Here is a 20,055-nt window from a genome sequence, read left to right as displayed (position 1 = left end):
AATTTTAAACATTTATCAAAGCATTCTTTTTCTTTTTTTTTTCCCCAATATATATTTTTCCCTCTTTGAGAGTAGAACAGCTAAACTTGCTTGCTACTTCTGACTCTTAAATGCTCTGATATTCATATTTGTACATCTTAATACAAGTAACATAGCATAACAAATGCAAACTCTGCATGTTGTTTAGATGTTGCATTGGGAAAGAGGATGTAAAGCAATTTTATCCATTTTTAGCAGGTAGGCAGGCTTGTGCTTATCTGTCGGTGGTCTTCTGGCTTAGTATGGATTTGACATCGTCACAACATAATCATCTGAATAATGAACAGAGAAGAAAATTAGAAAGACAAGCAGGTAAAGTGTGTATTATTGTTTCCTTGTTATGCTCAGGAATTCTGTTAAGTAGAAGGAACAAGGCACCTTGCTGACAGTGAGCTATCTTACTTATTTCTCCTGAAGAATTGTGTTTATGGCACTTGTAGAGAAAATGCAATAGATAGCGCTGTTGTAATATTCTAGCTATGTAGTAAATAACTGCTATGCCAGCAGTCTTTGGTATGGTGATTTCCTACCAGTGTCTGCCAACTTGCTGCAGCTATTTGCCTGTGACTAGTTCCAGGGAATGAAGCTGTGGCTATGATTGAGCTATTCAGAATAAGTTTGTTTGTGGAGTGACACTTAGGCAGGATCAGTTATTACAAGCCCAGTTTCTGTATAGACAGCCTCACAGCTGATCTTAACAAGGACTGTTAGCAACTTTAGTTTTTTTTTTTCCTAAGTAGATCTTAAGCTGCTCATTTTCAAGATCCAGAAACATCAGGAATAGAAGAGATTTGATTGAACTGAGATTTAAAGCAAAAATGCCCCCAAAACATTAGTGTTGCCAGAACAACTATGCATGCACATTGCTTTTAAATTTCTTGTATTAAGTCTGAAAAGACTGGGAAGGGCAGAGGAGCAAGAGGGGAATCCCTTTCTTTCAGAAGCTTTCTGTTAGTGTCTGGAGGGGCTTTTTGTTTCCCTTTTTCTAAGTCATCATATACATTACAACTGAAGGGCTAAGAAAATTAAGCACCTAAAATCATAATCTTCTCTAGAAAGCTGATATCACACAAGAAAGCAGCTGATAGAGTTTGGTATCGATTGCAGTTACAAAGTCCCTGTTTTGCATGCCCTAATCTGGAGAATTTCTTTAATACATTTCCCTTTCCTATTATGTAATCCTGACTTCAATGAAAAGCTCAAGTTGATCCCACGTGTGATGAGGCATGATTGGGGTAAGAAATATTTAGAAGTATTAATATTAAATACCAAGCCATTAAAGACTGAAATATTGATGACTCTTATTACACTGTACATAAGAAGGCTGAGTTCCAGTTGCACAGGCATTGCTATGCTTCTGCAAGTTCGGCTTTCTAATACTGATACTTTCTTCATGCAGGATTTAGGGCAGGGAGCAGTGGGTCTGCATGTAATTACTTAAGCTTTTGAATTTTTAAAATAAATTGAATTCTGGGACATAAGATTGATTTATGCAAAATTAGTAGGTAGCACAGGATCCTTAAATACAGAAATATATTCCTTTTAGCCAACAAACTTGATAGCAGGTTGCTCACTTCTTTCTAGTAACTCTACTTAAAGAGGACGAAGAGACACCAATAGAAAATGGCACATCTTTGGAGTTTCACAGTTTATCAGCATCAGGCTTTAGTTCCATTTCATATTCTGGAGGCAAGTGTGTTGAACCTACTGCATGGAGAATTACTGCTTCAGTGCCCTCAGCCTGTACCTTCCTTGTCCTCATTTTCCTCTGCCACATTCTCCATTCCCATTTTATTCACTTTGTCCATCCAGACTCAATCTCTGTTTCTTAGGATTCTTGCTCCGTTTCAGTGTCTGAGCTCTTTGTATTTGCTGTTCCACCACCCTGTTCTCCTTTTATTCACTGTCATTCCTTCACAAGGTTCTGTTATCTCCACTGGCTTGTCACAAGTTCCTTAGATTAGAACTCCTTATCACAGCTCATGATTACCATTACTACCAGGTTCCAATTTACAAGTAGATCCTCACCTGGTCTGATCTTTCCTAGTCCCTTTATCCAATCAGTTCTCCAGCACACCTGCATCATTAATATCTCTTTTCTTTCCTCTCATGACTTCTCTTTTTCACTAGCTTTTACTCTCCTTTGCTGAACTTTTTCTGAGATCAGACTGTACCACTGCTGCCTTTGTTTCTTAGGACCTGAAATTACTTTGCAAGTTTTACATTATTTACATTCACCCCAAAATAATTTTATCTCTGAGACAAAAGGAGAAGAGCAAGTTTGCAACTTGTCCTTGACACTTCATCGTCTCACTTTACTTGGCTGGGGCCCAGTTTTTAATCCAGAAATATCTGAGAAAATGCTGACCTGGTAACCTTCACATATCTTCCAGAGCTTTATAACAGTCATGCTCCTTCTCTTCCCCTGCTCAACAGATGTCCTCATTGATGGTGATTCCTGTCATCATTTCAAGTCTGGGTGAAGTCCAGAAAGATACCTTAAATGGGACATGGTTGGAATTGAGGCAAGTGAGAACCAGCCTAACCCTGTAACTTAGAAGTTAAGAAGTTAAGCTGGGATGAGGGAGTGACTTAGTGTCTTATTTCCATTTCCTGGGTTACTTCTAAGGACGCTTCTTACCTTCATCTTCTCCTTTTGCTGCAGACCCTTTTCCCCTGACTTCAAAGACTTTTCTAGAAAGGAAAAAAAATCCTTGGACTGGACTATAGAGCCCAAGTCGGACTATTCACAACTGAGTGTCCAGTTTCTAGCTTGGCTTTTCCTTGCTTGTTATTCTTCTGGACACAAATCTCATAATTCTTATTTCCTTATGACCCATCTTCAATGGTGGTGGAAAGGAGGGGATCCACTTAATTCTGTAGAATTGATAGATGTGTGCAAGAAGTGAATTTGACTTTTTCTAAAGAAGGCCCAAAACTCAATTTCTCTGCTCTCTGAGTGCTTAAAATGCTTAAAGATTCTTTATAGTAGACGTTGCAATTAGCAGAGCTGGTTAAAAAGCCAACTTACTTCTATTACTGCCACCTGTGTTCCCTTCTCTCATCTTTGACCTGGGCAGGCTGGGAAGTTGTGTAGAGTGGAACCTTATGAAGGCAAGTGTAAAATCCTACACCTGGGGAGGAAAAACTACACACATCAGTACAGAGGATGGAGATGGAGAGGATAAAGAGGAGCTCTGTAGAGAAGGGCCTGGGTGTTCAGATGGGCTACACATTGGCCATGAGCCAGCAGTAGGGCCTGGTGACCAAGAACATCAGTGGTCAAAGCAGGTCAAAGAAGGTGATCCTCCCACTCTGCTCTGCCCTGGTGAAGCCACATCTGGAGTACTTTGTTCAGTTCTGGGCTTCTCTGTTTGAGAAAGACAGGGAACTTCTGAACAAGGGGGAGCAGACAAACTGGAACACTGTTAAGGACCAGATGGGATGTGACAAACGTAGAAAGCATGAGGAAAGGGTTCTTTACTTTGAGGCTTACAAAACACCAAAAAAAAGCTACCCAGAGACTCTGTGTAATCTCTGGAGATACTCGAGACTCACCTGAAATCTTTCCTATGCAACCTACTGTAGGGAACCTGCTTTAGTAGAAGGGTTGATGATCCCCAGAGATCCTTTCTAACCCCTTCAATTCTGTGATTCTGTGATTTGTTTTTTTTTCCCCTTAGTTTGAGTTATGTTTCTATCTTAAAGAAATCAAAACAAAAAACAAAACCCTAAAACAACAGCAATTAAAAAAATACAAAACACAAACAGAAACAAAAAAACTTTTTTCCATTAACTGTTATCTCAAAAATATTTTAAAAAGATGTAAAAGCAGTACGTTTGGAAGTCATGTCATTAGTTAACAATATTCTTCGGCTTTGCTGCAGGATCAAACCAAAATATCAGAACTCAGATTTTATTCCTCATAGCTGACATAGCTAAATTTCAACAATTAATGAACTATTTCTCTGTGACCTCACAAAAAGCTCAAATATTGTCATGGATTGATGTTGTTGGGTAACTTTCAGGTCCTTTCTTCAAAGAAATATTTTAGAAACTTGAAAATATTGATAGGGAAAATTGGCAGACATTATGTTGGAGTTACTTCTGTTGCACTGTTACATGGATTCTTCTGGCATACTGTTAGAAGAAAATATGAACTTCCAATGACACAAGGCCTTTTTGACCAGGCAAGGTAAGAAATGTGGAAGATGATGTTAGTCAATACTAAGTTACTCATCCAGATTACTCCTAATCTATCAGAAAATTTTCAGTCACCCTTTTATAATGCAGAGCAGAGCACATAACATAGAAAAAAGCCTACTTTTGCAGTCAAAAGGAAATCATTTAGTTATTATTAGAAATTATTATAGGTGCTGAGCACAGGCCTGCAGATATTTTCAATGACAGACAAACATGGTTATGTAATAAGTAATGGGTACATTTGAATTTATTATATGTTCATGAGGTAGTCTGACCACAGTACTTCTATTTTCAGCTTTCTAATGGTTTTAGATGACCCGTGACTTATATGAGGCTGCAATATCAGTGACATGAGTTTCATGTTGAGAATGCACCTCTAAAACCTGGATAAATCCATTACTGGAGAGCATAGCCTGTTCTCATCTCCTCGCACTCTGTACTAAGGGCATTTTGCCTCTTGGCTGAAATTAGGCTGCTCGTGGGTTACAGTTTTGTATTTCTACATTTCCAAGTATGAAGTTCCAAGCGTTATATTACACTGATGTAATAAATCAGATTAATCTATATAATATAACTTGTCCTTGCCATCACTTCAGCGGGTACAGCCTGGAGTGAATGGTCATCACCACCCTCATATGTAAGCATGAAGACAGGAAAAATTAACTGGGTAGTTTAGATTAGTGATTTTTCTTGATTGATATTTTGATTTATGTTCTTAGAAAGGTGCAGGTTTGGAAGGTCAAGGGGATGGTTAAATTTCCCTCCTGTTCCCTTCCTTTCAGGGTCCTTAGGCTGCAGTGGATTGGAATGAAATAGAAATAGATGGATGGAAATGAAATACTGAAGTGATGTCACCTGGAATTTGGGGACTGTTCTGTGATTCAAGATTGAATATGTTTCCATGGAGCTATCTGTAATGTTTACAAGACGAGGACTCTGACTGCGAGACATCAGTAACTCAATAGAAATTATGAGGCTTCAGTGTCCCTGAGAAGTACAGGCTAATGTAGTTCTGGGATGAAGTTCTTCTGGGCCCTTCGAAATACCTAGATGAATTTGCAGGGCTACATTTTGAGGTTTTCCACCAGTATAGTAATGTAGCTTTTATCCAGTAAGCTTTTACAGTTACAGAACCAGTTGCAAATCTGCTCCCTTACAGATCTTTCTGTGGGTTTCTTGTCAGCATTGGTATGCATGGATATACATTGCTATTACATCTGTAATATCTATCATGTGTAGTTGTAAAAATATTTCTAAGTACAGATCAAAATGGTAAGTCTTCTGTGATTCTTTACTGTGAGGTTTACAGAGCACTGTAACAAGCTGCCCGAAGAGGTTGTGGAGTCTCCTTTTATGGAGATATTTCAAACTTGCCTGGAGACTTTCCTTTGTAACCTACTTTAAAGCAGAGAACCTGCTTTAGAAGGGGGTTTGGACTAGATGATCTCCTGAGATCTCTGCCACCCCCTGTGTATGTCTTATAACTAAACTCTTCAGGTGAGAGTATGTTGCTTCTGAAGAAGAGAGAATGTGTTTGCTGTAGGTCTGAACTTTGTCAGGTCGAGTTCCAAGCTGAAGGCTTGGATTTCATTCTTTTTGCCAATTGGAGAAAATCCATGAATGCAGGAGAGACATAGAAGATGGTTGGGTCTTATTTCTTTTGCATGCTCCCTTATCACCTTGTTCTGTTACACTATTTGACCTTAGAAAATTAAATAGAGTTAGCCCAGCACTTGAAAGAGACTAATCTATGATTCCCCTTCTCCCCCTTCCCCTGCTCCCCATAAATCACTGGGTAAAACTACATTTTTATGTATTAATCATAGAGTCATAGAATTACTCAGATTGGAGAAGACCTTAAAGATCACCAAGTTCAACCGCAAATGCATTAGCAAAATACTTGAAGGATGTTTTGTTACTCAATCTGCTGATTGTGGGTGAGTCAGAAAATGTAGATATTGACTACAGGTATATTCTTCATAGATTCCATGTACAGGGGTTGTTTTCTTCCTTTATCTTAGTCACATCATAGTTCTGTTATCAGGATAAATTATCAGTATATTTTAATTTTAATTCACAATCCTTGTCTTTGTCACTTTTCCTGCATTTTAAGTGCTGTTTAGCAGTGCTTGTTCTTTATCAGTTTGGTGAAAAATGCATTAACATAGGAAATATCAATAGGTGTGTGTTCAGATAATTGGCATGCTAATTACTGATGCACAGTACCCAAGTGAATTTTAAGATTACTGTTTCCTGGTGGAGCTGTGTACTACCCAAGTACAATTTTTATGTAACTCCTGGTGCAAACAGAATAAACAATTATGTAGAATGTTTCAAAACATACTATTCTATTTCTTTCCTAGCAAAAAAAAACCCACCAGCATGCAGATAATGTTAGCCTAAGGCCCATTTTTGTTGTTTCCCTTATTGTTAAAGATGTTGTAATTTGTAGCTTGTTTTATCCCAACGTATTCTACGTATTATCTTGCTCTGCCTTCCCCTCCTCACCTCCCTAGCTCTGTCTCAGTAGCACTCAGGTCCTTTTCTTTCTTAAGGTTTTGTTCTCGTATAAAACATTCTGCTTGATGTTTAAATGCATCAGCAAAAACCTCTAGTTCTCTAAATGAGATTCTGCAGCTTGTCATACATTTCCGTAATCAGCTTGCCACTAACTTCAGGACACCAATCTTCCACATCATTTATTATCTCTCTTTGGAAAACTATGTTCTTGGTGGTTTTTTGTTGTTTTTGGGTTTTTTTTTTTTTATTAATAATAATAATTGTAATTGCTTTGCCGGTGAGAGTGATGTTTTCACATTTTCATTGCTTTGTTAATTATGTCTTTGGTATAGTGCAAAATTGTATCAACATACAAGACTGTCCTTCTGCCCTTGTATTAACTGAAAATCAAAGGAATTCAAAGAGTATGCCCCAACAACATTAGGTTTTTATGATAAATGAAACTTTACCTGGCATCGCAGAAACACAGAATATCCTGATATGGAAGAGACCCACAAGGATCACTGATTGAATCCAACCCAGGTCTCCACACAGGACCTCCCCAAAATTCAAACCCTCTGTTTGAGAGCATTGTCCAAACGCAGTTCAGTGCTCTGACCACTGCTGTGGGGAACATGTTCCAGTGCCCAGCAGCCCTCTGGAGAAGAGTTTTTATTTCAAAGGACTCTCCAAGTCATTAACCTGTTAGACAGAAAATCTTACGAAAGTTACGTAAATTCAAATTCTATTTCAGGAAGGATTTATGACATCTATAGACAGAAATGTGTTTGTGATCAAGATCAACAATTCAAGGCCAGAGGAGTGCTGTTTTATTAACAAAAATTATCTGAGTCTCTATATGCTAAGTGGATAGGGTCAAACTATCCCTTCTTGATGTAAATATGTTTTAGCACATGAAATTCCAGTAGTTTCTGTGTTTGCATGCAAATGCAAAGCGATGAATAAACTGTACGTACATTCCTATGTATATAATGTCTATGTATGTAGATATACTTCTGTGTCTCTCCAAAACATGAAGGAAGAGAAAGTGATAGCCCACTTCATTAAACTCAGGTAAATGAAGAAGGGAGGAACCAGTTCTAGCAGACCTTTATGTTCTGATGGTTTGCTGTGTGTGCTTGAGTAATATTGCTGGAAATACCCAATATGAAATTCCATTCTTGCAAGAACTGATTCAGGTCAGTGAAGCTTCCTCTTCCCTTGTCTGACCCTTTATTAGTGATGGGTCTTTCTATCTTTAAATATCACTGAAATTCTTTCACTGAGTTGTAACTCAACATTGCAACTTGAATAAGGACTAACACAGAGTTGAACACTTATAGGAGAATAACTTCCTATCAGCTTTTTATATCTGGTATCAAGAGAGAAGATTTTGATCAAAGCATAACTAGCAGAACTTTAATACTTTAGCAGGTATTTGAAGACTTTATTTCACTTGGGCTTTGCTTACACAGATAACAATATTCTTCTTGCATTATAGATTTTCTACTTGTTTGTTATTTTTCTGTTCTGACTGCTCTGAAGACTGTAGCAGAAAAAAAATTTTTTTGCTTTATTTTTGTTTTTGTGTTTATCTCAGTCACACACGGAGTTTAGTTATTCTGAACAATATAAAGTAGAAAATAGAAGAGTGCTTTTTGGATTGTAAGGAAAGATTTATGTGGAAGTAAGCATGTCTGGCTAAAGGTTTGTGGTCTTTACTTTGTCATTAGTTTCTTGGTCCTGATTAAATTTCTCACTAAGGTGAGTTTTGAAGCCTGTCTTTCATAGACATATAGTGAAACAAAGAGAAGATTGTGTTATGTCATCTTCTTCATGTATCCCACCTATGGGATTACTGAAGGAGTAAGAGGGCCAGTGATTTAAGTGGTATTAACTAGTAGATTTAGATCTCCTCTTTCAGAAGTATGGATAATTTATCCTAGGCAGGGAGCAGTGGCCTACAAAGTTTAATAGTGCAGGTACAACACAAGCCTTGAGTAGAAAGATTACTGACAATATAAAAAAGTAAGTGGGAAATGTTTATTGAACATGAGAGGGGTAGCTGTAATACTTCTGGAGTTTTATAGATCTTTTGGCTGAAGCTTTGTAAGTTAAGACTTTATAAGTTAGGGCTTTTCATCAAAATTGGATCCAAAGCAGTTATCAAAAGAAGAAGAAGAAGAGAAAAATGGCTGTAATTGAGAAGTAATAGAAGGAATAGCTTTTTATTTTGACAGCTAGTGCTAATCACAGAATGAGATCAGACTGCTGTAAGCGGTCTGAGAAGATTAAAAGCAGTCTAGATCTAGTACACTTAGACACAGGATGATAAATTAAATACACTTTACAACATCTGTGATAAGAAATCCTCATATTATTTTTTCATAGGAAAAAATTACTATGGCCTCAAAGCAGCATTTCTATCATACGTAACTTCTGTTTGTTTAGAGTTTCCTGCTCATGGGCTCAGTGACATATGTGCCTTCTCTCAACTTTACAACTCCTGCAAGCCTCTAGTGTTATGTGCTGACTGTACGCTATGACTTAGCATCTGATATTTTAAAATATCATAATTTTAACGTTAAGATTTTTCTATTTATGTTACCTTTAATAAATTATACTATTTAACTTTCTTTCTAGTGGTGTATATATATTATTTTATTTTTAATTTAGTTGTGTCATATAATCATAGAATCATAGAATGACTTGGATTGGAAAGGACCTCAAGGATCATGAAGCTCCAACCCCCCTGCCTCAGACAGGGCTGCCAACCTCCATATCTAACTCTAGACCAAGTTGCCCAGGATCCCATCCAATCTGGCCTTGAACACCTCCAAGGATGGAGCATCCACAACCTCTCTGGGCAGCCTGTTCCAGCACCTCACCACTTTCATAGTAAAGAACTTCCCCCTGACATCCAGCCTGAATCTGCCCTCCCTCAACTTAAAACCATTTCCCCTTTTCCCCTTTGCCTTCTGAGCTGCATGGGCACACTGCTGGCTCACGACTAGTATTTTATTTTTTTTCCAATCGATTTGTGAGATACCATCCTTATTTTTAATTATTATTATTATTTTGTTTGTTTGTAGTTCCAGGAAAGGAGAGAGAGTTGCCTCTCTTGATAGGTTATGGCAATAAAAATACCAATGCATACCGAAGAGCAGTGGCTTGGAGGGGAAGAAAATGTAGACTCTTCTATATTGCCAACAGCTGCTGTTCTCTTTATATAGATTTACTGAAGGATGGTAGTCAAGTATATTCATTTCTAATGACCACTGCAGTTTCTGTGCTGTGTCATCCAGTTGTGTGTCATTCTGTGCCATCTTGATGTATCTGCCTGTGATTTGGATGGCAACTGCAGGCTTGATAGAGGAATTCTGCTTTGGAAAAGATGGTAACCCAGTTACCACAACTTTAACATGCTTTTTAGGAGGTATAGCTTGTAAACATGTTTTGCTTTAGCTAATTTGCCAAGAGGTTGTGTCTGGCTGTGAAAGCAAATTTACCATGCAAACTCGGAATGATTCTTGATTTTGCAGAGAAAATGCTCTGGAAAGCTTCATTTACATGTTATCTGCAACACTGTGGTGCGGCTTTGTGTGATGATTGCAAAAGTGACACTGGCTTGGTATTCAGCTAAACGAATGAATCCTTTCTTGTAGAAGGGTTGCCCTGGATTATGTTAGCTATCATAAATATCCTTCACATAGCAGCAAGGATGGCATTCAGGATGTCAAGCCAGCTGGAAAGAATCCCTTTTACAAGGCTCTGTTGGTGTGGGTGGATAAGCTTTCTTGACAACAGTAGTGCTTTCTCTCCTGTCTGTCATAATTTGCGTTGCTAGGATCTGCTTCACAAGTTTTGTGACAGACTTATATATGATATTGTGATTCCTTTTATTTACATGGGGAAAGTGAACATTAAAAGAACATGGAAAACAATAAAAAGTCGAGGCGCAAAAGACCATGAGAATAAATATGAGAGCAGCTGTTCTTGAAGTGAAAAATAATTTTCTGTTGGTTTGGTGAAATGAAAAGTAATATATGGTAACATTCCCCTTTTTTTAAACTTCATTTTTCCAGTAAAGTGGAAAAAATTACTTTATATAGTCGTAAAGTGAAAACTTCTATTAGAATTCAGGAGACTTTCTATATATCATGCCATTATATATTATATATTTTATTTATTTTACCATTAATGGTAAAATGCATTTTAGGTCACAAACATCATTCCAATTCCTGCTTCAGATCAGCATTTCAACATAAATTGGTGATTTCATCGTCTGCCCTCTCAGCTTATTTAACTTTTTATATTCTTACTTCCAGGGGAAAAAGAAGAAGAACAAATAGTTACTGAAATCATGAGAAGACGTTTTTTTCCTGATGTTATAACTTATAAGGCTTGGGAAGGCTTTCACTTTGCTGGCCATGAGATAAGGATTACAGAAGCCACTGATTGTTATGGGGCAGTTGTCTGGCCATCGGTACAATATTTACATAATATTGTTACTTTCAGTTTTGGAGTCTTTTAACACGTTTAGTTGTTTTTTTAGTGATAAATATTTTTTATTGTGTGTTGTGAAGTTAAGGATAATATTCTATACTTTCTCCATTCTACAGTTCCCAAACCTGAATTTTGCCTAGTTTTCCTATGGCTTCCTGGTTCTCAAAGCTTAAATGATATGCAGGTCACTCCAAAGATATTGCCTCTTATTTATTTCTATGCAATCCACAACAGATACAAAGAGTACAGTGGCACTGTTTGATAGAGCACATTCTCAGTTAAAAAGACTTTTTCAGTATAGTCACCATGGTTAGCTATGCATTTTTGCCAGTGATGAACTTGCCTGTATGATGAGCTCAGAAAAATCTCCAGCAGCAGAGGTGACCCATTGTTTCACAACTGCCATGACAACGTCAGTGTTAGGAAAACATTGCCTGTGCAGTCCATCTTTCATCAGCACAAAAAAATGGAATTCAGAAGGCACTAAATCCAGCACTATGTGGTAGAGCAGACCATCCAAGATTGGCAGTGTGCTCCACAGTCTTCAAACTGGTATGGGACCTGGTGCTATTGTGTTGCAAGAAAAAGGCTGTCGTCTTCTCTGCTGTTTATTTGGAAGTTTGAACCTTCAGCTCAGTCAGTGTCATGATGCAGCAGTCAGATTTAATGGTTTTTCAGGTTTCCAGGAAATCCTGAAAGATCACCACTTATGCCAAAAGACTGCATATCACTTTATCTGCTGAGGGCTACACCCTGAACTTTTTTGTTTGATGGAGAATTCATATGTCACCACTCTGTGGACTGCTGTTTAACTTTGGCTTATAGTGATGACACCACATCTTGTCACTGCTAATGATGTGATCCAGAATACTGTCACCTTTAGCCTCATACAAACTTGACAAAGTTGAGTATGGTGCTCTTTCTGTTCATGTGTGAGAATTTGTGAGGACCACCTGCCATAAACCTTGTGATGTTCCAGCGTTGCTACCGTTTTCAACGCATTGAAGCTGATATCCAGCTCCATACACAGTTCTGTGGTTATTATCTGCTGATTCGTGTGGATGAGCCGATTGAGACTCTCTATTTTGAGGTGTAGCAGTTGTGCATGGCTGTCTGGAATTCAGCTTGCCTTTCGTGTTGTCATTGCCACTATTGCAACACACTTCCTACCACCTCACTGTGCTCCCATCCACTGGTTGGTCCCTATAAATGTTCAGGAAGCATCAATGAATATCAAGGGATGCAATTTTTTGTTCATTGAGAAATTAAACTCATCATTTCTTCATATGCACTTCCATGTCAGAAGTCATTTTGTCAAACTGTCCCTCTGCTGCCAATCATCACACAGCAACAAAATGTAACAGAGTATTGGGGAAAGGTTCAACCTCTACTGCCATACCACCAAAATCCATCTCTGATGTCCTAGGCCAACATAATAAAACAGAAGGCATTACTTTTGGAGCAGCTCTCGTATTTCTTGTTTGTGCCCCTTCACACAGCATGTATGATGTGATGCCTTCTCCTCTCCTGTTGAAACTTTCTGGTCCTATTGGCCAATTAGAAGCCAATTTTAAAGGAAATGTGGGTCTTATATGAAAATTACGTTACTGTACGTGTTATAAATAAATGACCCTAGAGAAAGCAGATTCAGAAAGAACTCAATAAGGTGCTGACACTCATAGATGCTACTTAAGCTACTCAAGAGAAAAATTTAGCATGTAAATATGCAGTCATGGGAGAAGATTCACATAGGACTTCCAGTTTCTTAAAAAGACAGAAACATGTGTGGAAGTGAATCCATGCTCTCAGGAACCATCATTCTTGGCTCTTGATATTACAGAATCACAGGATGGTTCAGACTGGGAAGGATCTCAAAAATATAAGAACTAGCAACGTATCCACCATGCAAAGAACTTTCTTCAGTCTTTTGAGTTTGTGCAATGCAGCTAATGGACTGTTTTGAAATAATTAAGAGTGAAAAAACACTGCTGCGGGTGGATAGGTGCCACAATGAACCACTGACACTTGCATTGCTCAAAGAATCTCTCTAAAATAGATGGATTTCCAAGAAGAATCTTATAGAATTATAAGATTCTCTTATAGAATCAAGAAGACTAAAAGCCAAGAGGCTCCATTGTTGTCCCAATATCAGCTTCCTGTGCTGTTTTTAAGAAGCATGACCATAATCCAGCTGAGGAGGGTTAGTGTACTCTACTGCTTTGGATGCCAAACACTTTTCCTTAGCAGAACTGGAGAAGTTGTTTACACTGTATCTCTTAGCAGCCTCAGTGAATGTCTTCAAGTCAAGGTTGGCTGGCTGTTAATTATTCTCACAAATCAAGGGCTACACTGAAATGCACATTTTTTTTCTGTGGAGGTTTAGTCAATTTTTCTGTGAAAGGAAGGAAACCTCCACTGTGTCTCTATATTCTCCCTTCTGTTCCAACCTGCAATACTTGAAATCTTCTGAAAAATATCAGTCACATTTGTCAAGAATGCTGAAAATTTAAGAGAAGTTAAGCTTCTGCATGGAAAGGAAGCTGAGTTTCAAAGGTTCCCTAATTTAAGTCACAGAAGTTTTGAGCCTGCCAGCTGGTTTCAACAGCAGAACATGTCAAGACACCAAGGGACGAAATGATGGGAATGAATGGAGCTAAAAGGATAGGATTTGTTTTAGAAAGTCAGTTCAATATCATGCGCAGTCTTAAAGAACCTGGCTTTTATTAATACAGCGTGCACAAACTTTCTATTTTTAAGTTTTGTTGATTGAGATATCTGTGTGTTCATATGAAAAATCTTGTTCTTTTTGCTCTGATTTAAGAGGTTGAAAGCAAAAACACTGACTTTCTATCTCTTACAAAGTCAACAGTCCTCCTCCGTTCCTTCTATATTTTAATCTGTTGAAGTGAAACCAAGAATAAAATTTTGCAGAGCCAAACTGAATCATTTCTAATTATTTTCCCAAATGGTAATCTGTACTGCAAGATAAGATACTGTAGCAACCGATATATGTATTTGTCAGTGTAGACTATATGATTTTCTAAGTGTGGGAAATAATACAGGAGACAGGCTGGGAACTGTCTTTGTGAGAGGAGTAAAAATAGCCATTTGTGTTTCTAGAGTGATCTAAAGAACACTGGTCAGTGTGAGATAGGACAGAAAAGCTGGAGAAGTTTCTTAAGTCATAGTTTATAAATGTATACATAAGGAGTCAATTGTAGAGGGCTATGTAACAAGGTATGGACATTAAAACTAGAAAGAAACTGAACTAAAAGTAAAGGGGTGAATTTATTGGATCTTTTTGAATCATTATGATCATTAATTATTATTTTAAATAATTACTGCAAGAAACTAGCAGGAGTTGTGGGTTTTCTCTCACATGCAGTCTGTATATCAAGATGTCTTTGTGACAGACATGTTTTAACTCAACCAGAAATAAGTGTGGGAATTGCTGACTGGAATTTTACAGCTCATGTTATGCAGTGTGACAGATTAGATAATTGCAGTCATTCCTTCTGGCTGCAATGCTTTGCAAGACCATATCGAAGCATGTGGTGGCATTTGTTTTGTCAGCCTGTAGAGCTCAAAGATAGTGAGTCATGTTCCTTTCAGGACAGTGTTTGAATGGATATTGCTCATTTAAACAGACATGAAATTATAAAACATTTTTTTTTTGCATGCTTGTAAATGACAATGTGTATTGAGTGAAGGTTTTTATTTAATTTATTTATTCAGTATATTCATGGATTCCCTCTCCTGCAGGCTCTCGTTTTGTGTTATTTTTTGGAAACCAATTCTAAACAGTACAATTTGGTCGACAAAAATGTGATTGAAATTGGAGCTGGAACTGGATTGGTCTCTATAGTAGCCAGTTTACTGGGTGAGTACATACCACTGCTCCTATACTTTTGGAAAAGTATACTGGAAAGCAAAGGAAGTATGTTAGTACTTCTAAAATACAGTTATTTGACAGTTTGACATTTTCTAAGAGAAAGAAGAAGTGAGTTCCAACAGGGTTTCTTAGAAATTTGTTTAGTTTTTTTTCTCTCTCTCAAACTGTGAACACAAAGGTGTAGATGCAATAAAGAAGGTCCCTGTGGATGTTGTTACCATTAGCAGTGTTAAACAGGGGACCAACAAACAAGAAATTAGTGTCTAAGAGGATGTCAGTGGCAATAGGGTAAAGTCAGACGCAGGCATGACCAACACATCATCTTCCATTGATCAAATAAATACCTCTTGGATGCAGGTCACTTCCTTCAAACTTGAGTTCAGCCTTTTCTTTCAGCAACGGATCCTTGACTTTTGTGCTACAGAAACTTGTTTTCTATCATGACAGCCTGCCCTTCCTCAAGAGTAATTCAAATCAGTAACCCCTGTATTTGAACAGAATTTAGCTTTCTGCAGTCTGAGAAAGCTTGTTGATATGTTAAAAGGAAAGAACCTGAGGCCATGCCTAAATCTAGTGTTGATTTTCTGCAATTAGTAACTGTTACTCTTCAATTCCCAATCTCTCACTGTGCTTTCATTGAAAATTACATCAAGATGTGGTATTTGATTTATCCCCACCCAAGCCCAGCTGTCTTTAGATTGCAGTCTGTGCAGCAGAACTGCTGCCAGTTACCAAATATTTAAGTACAATGAGTAATAACTACTGGGAGCAATAACAGTGTTCGATTCCCCTAGACAGAAAATTTGCTAAAATCGGTTCCTTGTGCAGTGGCTTTTGCAAGTGGGCTTTTACTTAAGTCTTGAAGTATATTGAAAGATTGTTTTTGTTTTCTTCCTGTCACAGGTGCACTTGTGACTGCCACTGATTTGCCAGAACTGCTGGGAAACCTTCAGCACAATGTTCTCCAAAATACAAAACTGAAATGCAAGCACCAGCCCTGTGTCAAGGAGTTGTCCTGGGGAATTGATCTGGAAAAAAACTTTCCCAGAGCTTCATATCACTTTGACTACATTATGGCTGCTGATGTAGTTTACCACCATCCCTTCCTGGATGAGCTCCTACTAACTTTTGACCACTTGTGCAAGAATGATACTGTCATTATGTGGGCTATGAAGTTTAGGCTGGACAATGAGAACCAATTTGTGGACAGATTTCAGACACTCTTTGATTTAGAGGTGATTTCTAATTTCCCTAGTTTGAACATAACCCTGTATAAGGCAATGAGGAAAGGCAGGATGAAAGTCAGACCTTCCAAATTGTCTGTCTGAAAAAGAGATATATGGGGGTGATCATTTCAGATGGTTTGTAGCTAGTTCTCTTTTTAATAATTTCTACATAAGTAGTTGCCTGCATCTTTACAAATGGCCTTTTTTAAGCAAGTTAGAACAAAACATTGGTTTTCCAGTGCATCCCTATGGAATTCCTGAGTTCAATTTGCTGAAAGTTTTATACATGGAAGAAATGTATTTCTGATGTTTTCTTGGCTTTCATGTGCTAAATTGACAAAACTAATAACTTTCATAATTCTCAATATTCTTTTTATGGGATGTGCAATGAATATTTCCTTTCAAATGCAGTTTTAAACAGTGTCTTATGAGATTAACCAATCTTTCAAAGATTTACTACAGTCTTACATTTTGTATTTAACAGGTGTGATGTTAAATCTATTTTTCTTCATTCCCACCATAGCGTTCAAATCCTTCCTTCAAATGGCCCTTTACAGGACATTAACTGAAAGGAAAAATGGGAGATATAGTATCACAATAAAGGGAGAGAGACTATTAGTTACTCCTTGATTTAGTGATTGTGTTTTCATAGAATCATAGAATGGTTTATGTGGGAAGGGATCTTTATGATCAACTAGTTCCAACCCCCCTGCAATAGGCAGGGACACTTCCCTCCAGACCAGGTTGCTCAAAGCCCCATCCAGCCCGGCCTTGAATGCCTCCAGCATAGGAGCATCCACACCCTCTCTGGGCAACCTGTTCCAGTGTCTCACCACCCTCACAGTAGTGAATTTCTTCCTAATATATAGTCTAAATCTACCCTCTTCCTGTTTAAAGCCATTTCTTTCCCTTCCACTTTTTATTTAGATTCAGGGATTCTTCAACAGACAGCTGCACATGTGAGGCAACAGGGAGTTAAATATTTTGTTACTTGAACAAAGGTCTGGAATAAGAATAGTACATCACATTCACAGGTCCCCATTGCAAAGACCTTAAATTTTTGGCTATGTGCCCATTCAGAAATAGACTGGTATTTGCACCTCAGGGAACAATGGAAAAACAACAGTGGCATCAGGATAAGTATTCTGCAGCGTCAGCTGGTGGCAGCTGGAGGTAGAAAATGAAACCTGCTTGTCACAGTGTGGCTGAGACATGGACAGACTAGACTTTTTGCAAGGGCAAATGGAGCATTTTTCTCCTAGCCTCTCCTAGTTAACATGTGTTCCCAGTTTTAGTGATCAGATTAGTGTACTTAAGCACATAATTTTTTCCTTTGTTCTTATTCCCAGCATAAAATTTGGTTTTCTGAGATAAAACTTTCTACCGCTAGACATGAAGTGGTGCAGACAGCAGAATCCAAGCTGCCAAGATTTTCCAGTGGGATTTGGGGACCCTAAAACTGAAAGGAAGTAGTGGGAGGATAGGTGAGTATTTGGCAGGAGGGATCTGGATGTAGGAGGGTTGTGGAAAAAAGGTGGATGTGGTGAAAAGGTGAGATGAAGAAAGAGAAGAGGTTGCAACAGTGACACTAACTTCAAAATGTTGGATCCACTGATTGAAAGGGGACATTCTCTGTAACAGCAATTACTTGCAACCATCCAATCCACTGCAATTGAAACTAAAATCCTTTCATCCTAAAAAGCATCTCTGTTTACAAATATTTCACAGATAAATGGATTGGCACTGGATAATGAGCAAGACAGCTCTGCTTGCACCAAAATCCTCCAGTGAAAATATCCTGTGAACTACAAAGCAACGCAGGCTAAGGATGAAAAGAGAGAATCCAGCAAAGTAGTAAAGTGAGATCACTTTTAATACCAATGAGCCCTTCTATTTTGTCTGAGGCTGTCCCCCACTGAGCTCCTGCTGAAGTCAACAGGAGCTGTGTTTGTAGAGCAGATTCAGAATTGGGCTCTTCAGGCCTGACAGCATGGTAATGTTTAGTGTAATCTAAAACTGCTCCCCTTTCTCACAAGTTGGTCTAAGCAACACTGTGTGAAGTTTCCTGGGAAAGCTCCAGAGCCTAGCTGCTCTATTGTATGGAGGCCTTTTGTCCTCTGTTATGATAGGCAGGTTATTAGCCATGACCAACGGGTGGTGGAGGTTATATGTGGCATTTGCCTGTGGAGTTTATTTCTGCTCTTTGAGAACAGGTCTCTCAGATGACTGTCAGATATTGCATTTTCCTAAAGTCGGTTATAGTTCTAGTAATCACGTACCCTTTGGTCTAAAACTTCAAACAAAACTCAAGTTGTTATGCAGAGCACATGGCATTGGCATAAAACTATGCGTGAAAGAATTCCACCTATATGAACGCTAGAGAGACTGTGTAGTCTTACAGGCTTTTACATTATATTATGGAATGTTATGCTAATGATATTAATTGAAGATATAAGTCATGCATTACTTAGGTAATACATGACTTATGTATGTGTTACTTATGTATGTATGTATGTATGTATGTATTACAGTCAATTCCTTGGTTTTCCGTACTCTCCTCTATCAGTAACTTATTGAACAACAATACCAACAACATGCATAAGCAACTGGACAGCATTTTCTAGGTTTTCCACAAATGTTTTACTAACCACACAACTTTCACATGCTAATATTTATTATTATCATTATTATTATTATTACCTGTGTATATATATAAAAAGATTAAATAAATTTCTTTTGCTGTTAATCATATAATATCTCAATCAAAGTCTTTATAAATCATACTTTTTGCTTCTAAACATTAAAGTAGCAAAAATTTTCAGCATTGTATTTTTTCTATATAACCATACTGAATTTTTGTTTCTGTCTCGTTGAATTGTGATATTGCAGCTCTGGGTGACTGGATTGCATTTTCGTTATTAAATTCACTGATTTGTGCTTTTGCCTCTTATAACAGCTGTAAGAAAAAGCTATAGCCATTGAAAAATCATTCATGTGACAGTACAGATTGTTTGAGCAAATCTCATTTTCATTTAGAAGTAGTAAGAGTGGCCCAGACTATGAAATACAACAGCCGGGGAATATCCAAATAAGTATCCATGGCATAAATGGCAGTTGATTAATTGCACAATCACTTGTCAGTATTAGGTGAGCAACAAAGACTCTAGCTGCCGTGGGTGTCTTTAATCGTGATTGATACTGAAGATCTATTGAGTGCATTGATAGATGTGACTATCACCTGAAAAAATACTGCATTTTATAAGCAAAGAATAGAGGATCCTGAGAACAGGATGGGAGTAGAAACATTGAACTGAACCCTTCAAATTTTGGAGATCTGAAAGGTATAAGATACTTTTCTGTTCATAATTTCTGATACTACACTGGTAACTATGAGGTGACCTGAAATAAATTCAGTGAGAGGAAAATAGTGGCTGTTGAGATGTCATTGCTCCAGTGATGTACTTCAGAAATCGATATGTTCATGCTCATAATAGCTCTGTGACGTAAGGGAAATATGGTGACACAGTTATAGAGCAAAGAGGGAACTGAGCTAAATGTCAAGTGATGTAACCATAGTCACAGTACGAAGTACAGTAAAAAGTTATTTCACAGTAAAAACAATATTTCCTGTGGTTTTTTTTTCTTGTTAGAATTTGCTCACATGGCAGCAATGGAAAATTTAAACTAAAT

General features: G+C 37.8%; 1 protein-coding gene across 1 annotated transcript; it reads left to right on the top strand.

The window, feature by feature from the left end:
* The first annotated feature begins 50 nt into the window (after window positions 1-50).
* LOC125688228 (protein-lysine methyltransferase METTL21E-like) lies at window positions 51-18,877 on the top strand. Its single transcript, XM_048933979.1, has 4 exons — window positions 51-351; window positions 11,070-11,227; window positions 15,010-15,127; window positions 16,043-18,877. Exons 1-4 carry the CDS (start codon window positions 177-179, stop codon window positions 16,465-16,467), a joined length of 876 nt encoding a protein of 291 aa, XP_048789936.1. The 5' UTR covers window positions 51-176; the 3' UTR covers window positions 16,468-18,877.
* The last annotated feature ends 1,178 nt before the right edge of the window (window positions 18,878-20,055 follow it).

The sequence above is a fragment of the Lagopus muta genome, chromosome 1 (genome assembly GCF_023343835.1).
Source record: "Lagopus muta isolate bLagMut1 chromosome 1, bLagMut1 primary, whole genome shotgun sequence".
NCBI lineage: Eukaryota > Metazoa > Chordata > Aves > Galliformes > Phasianidae > Lagopus > Lagopus muta.
This window is presented reverse-complemented; position numbering and strand designations above follow the sequence as displayed.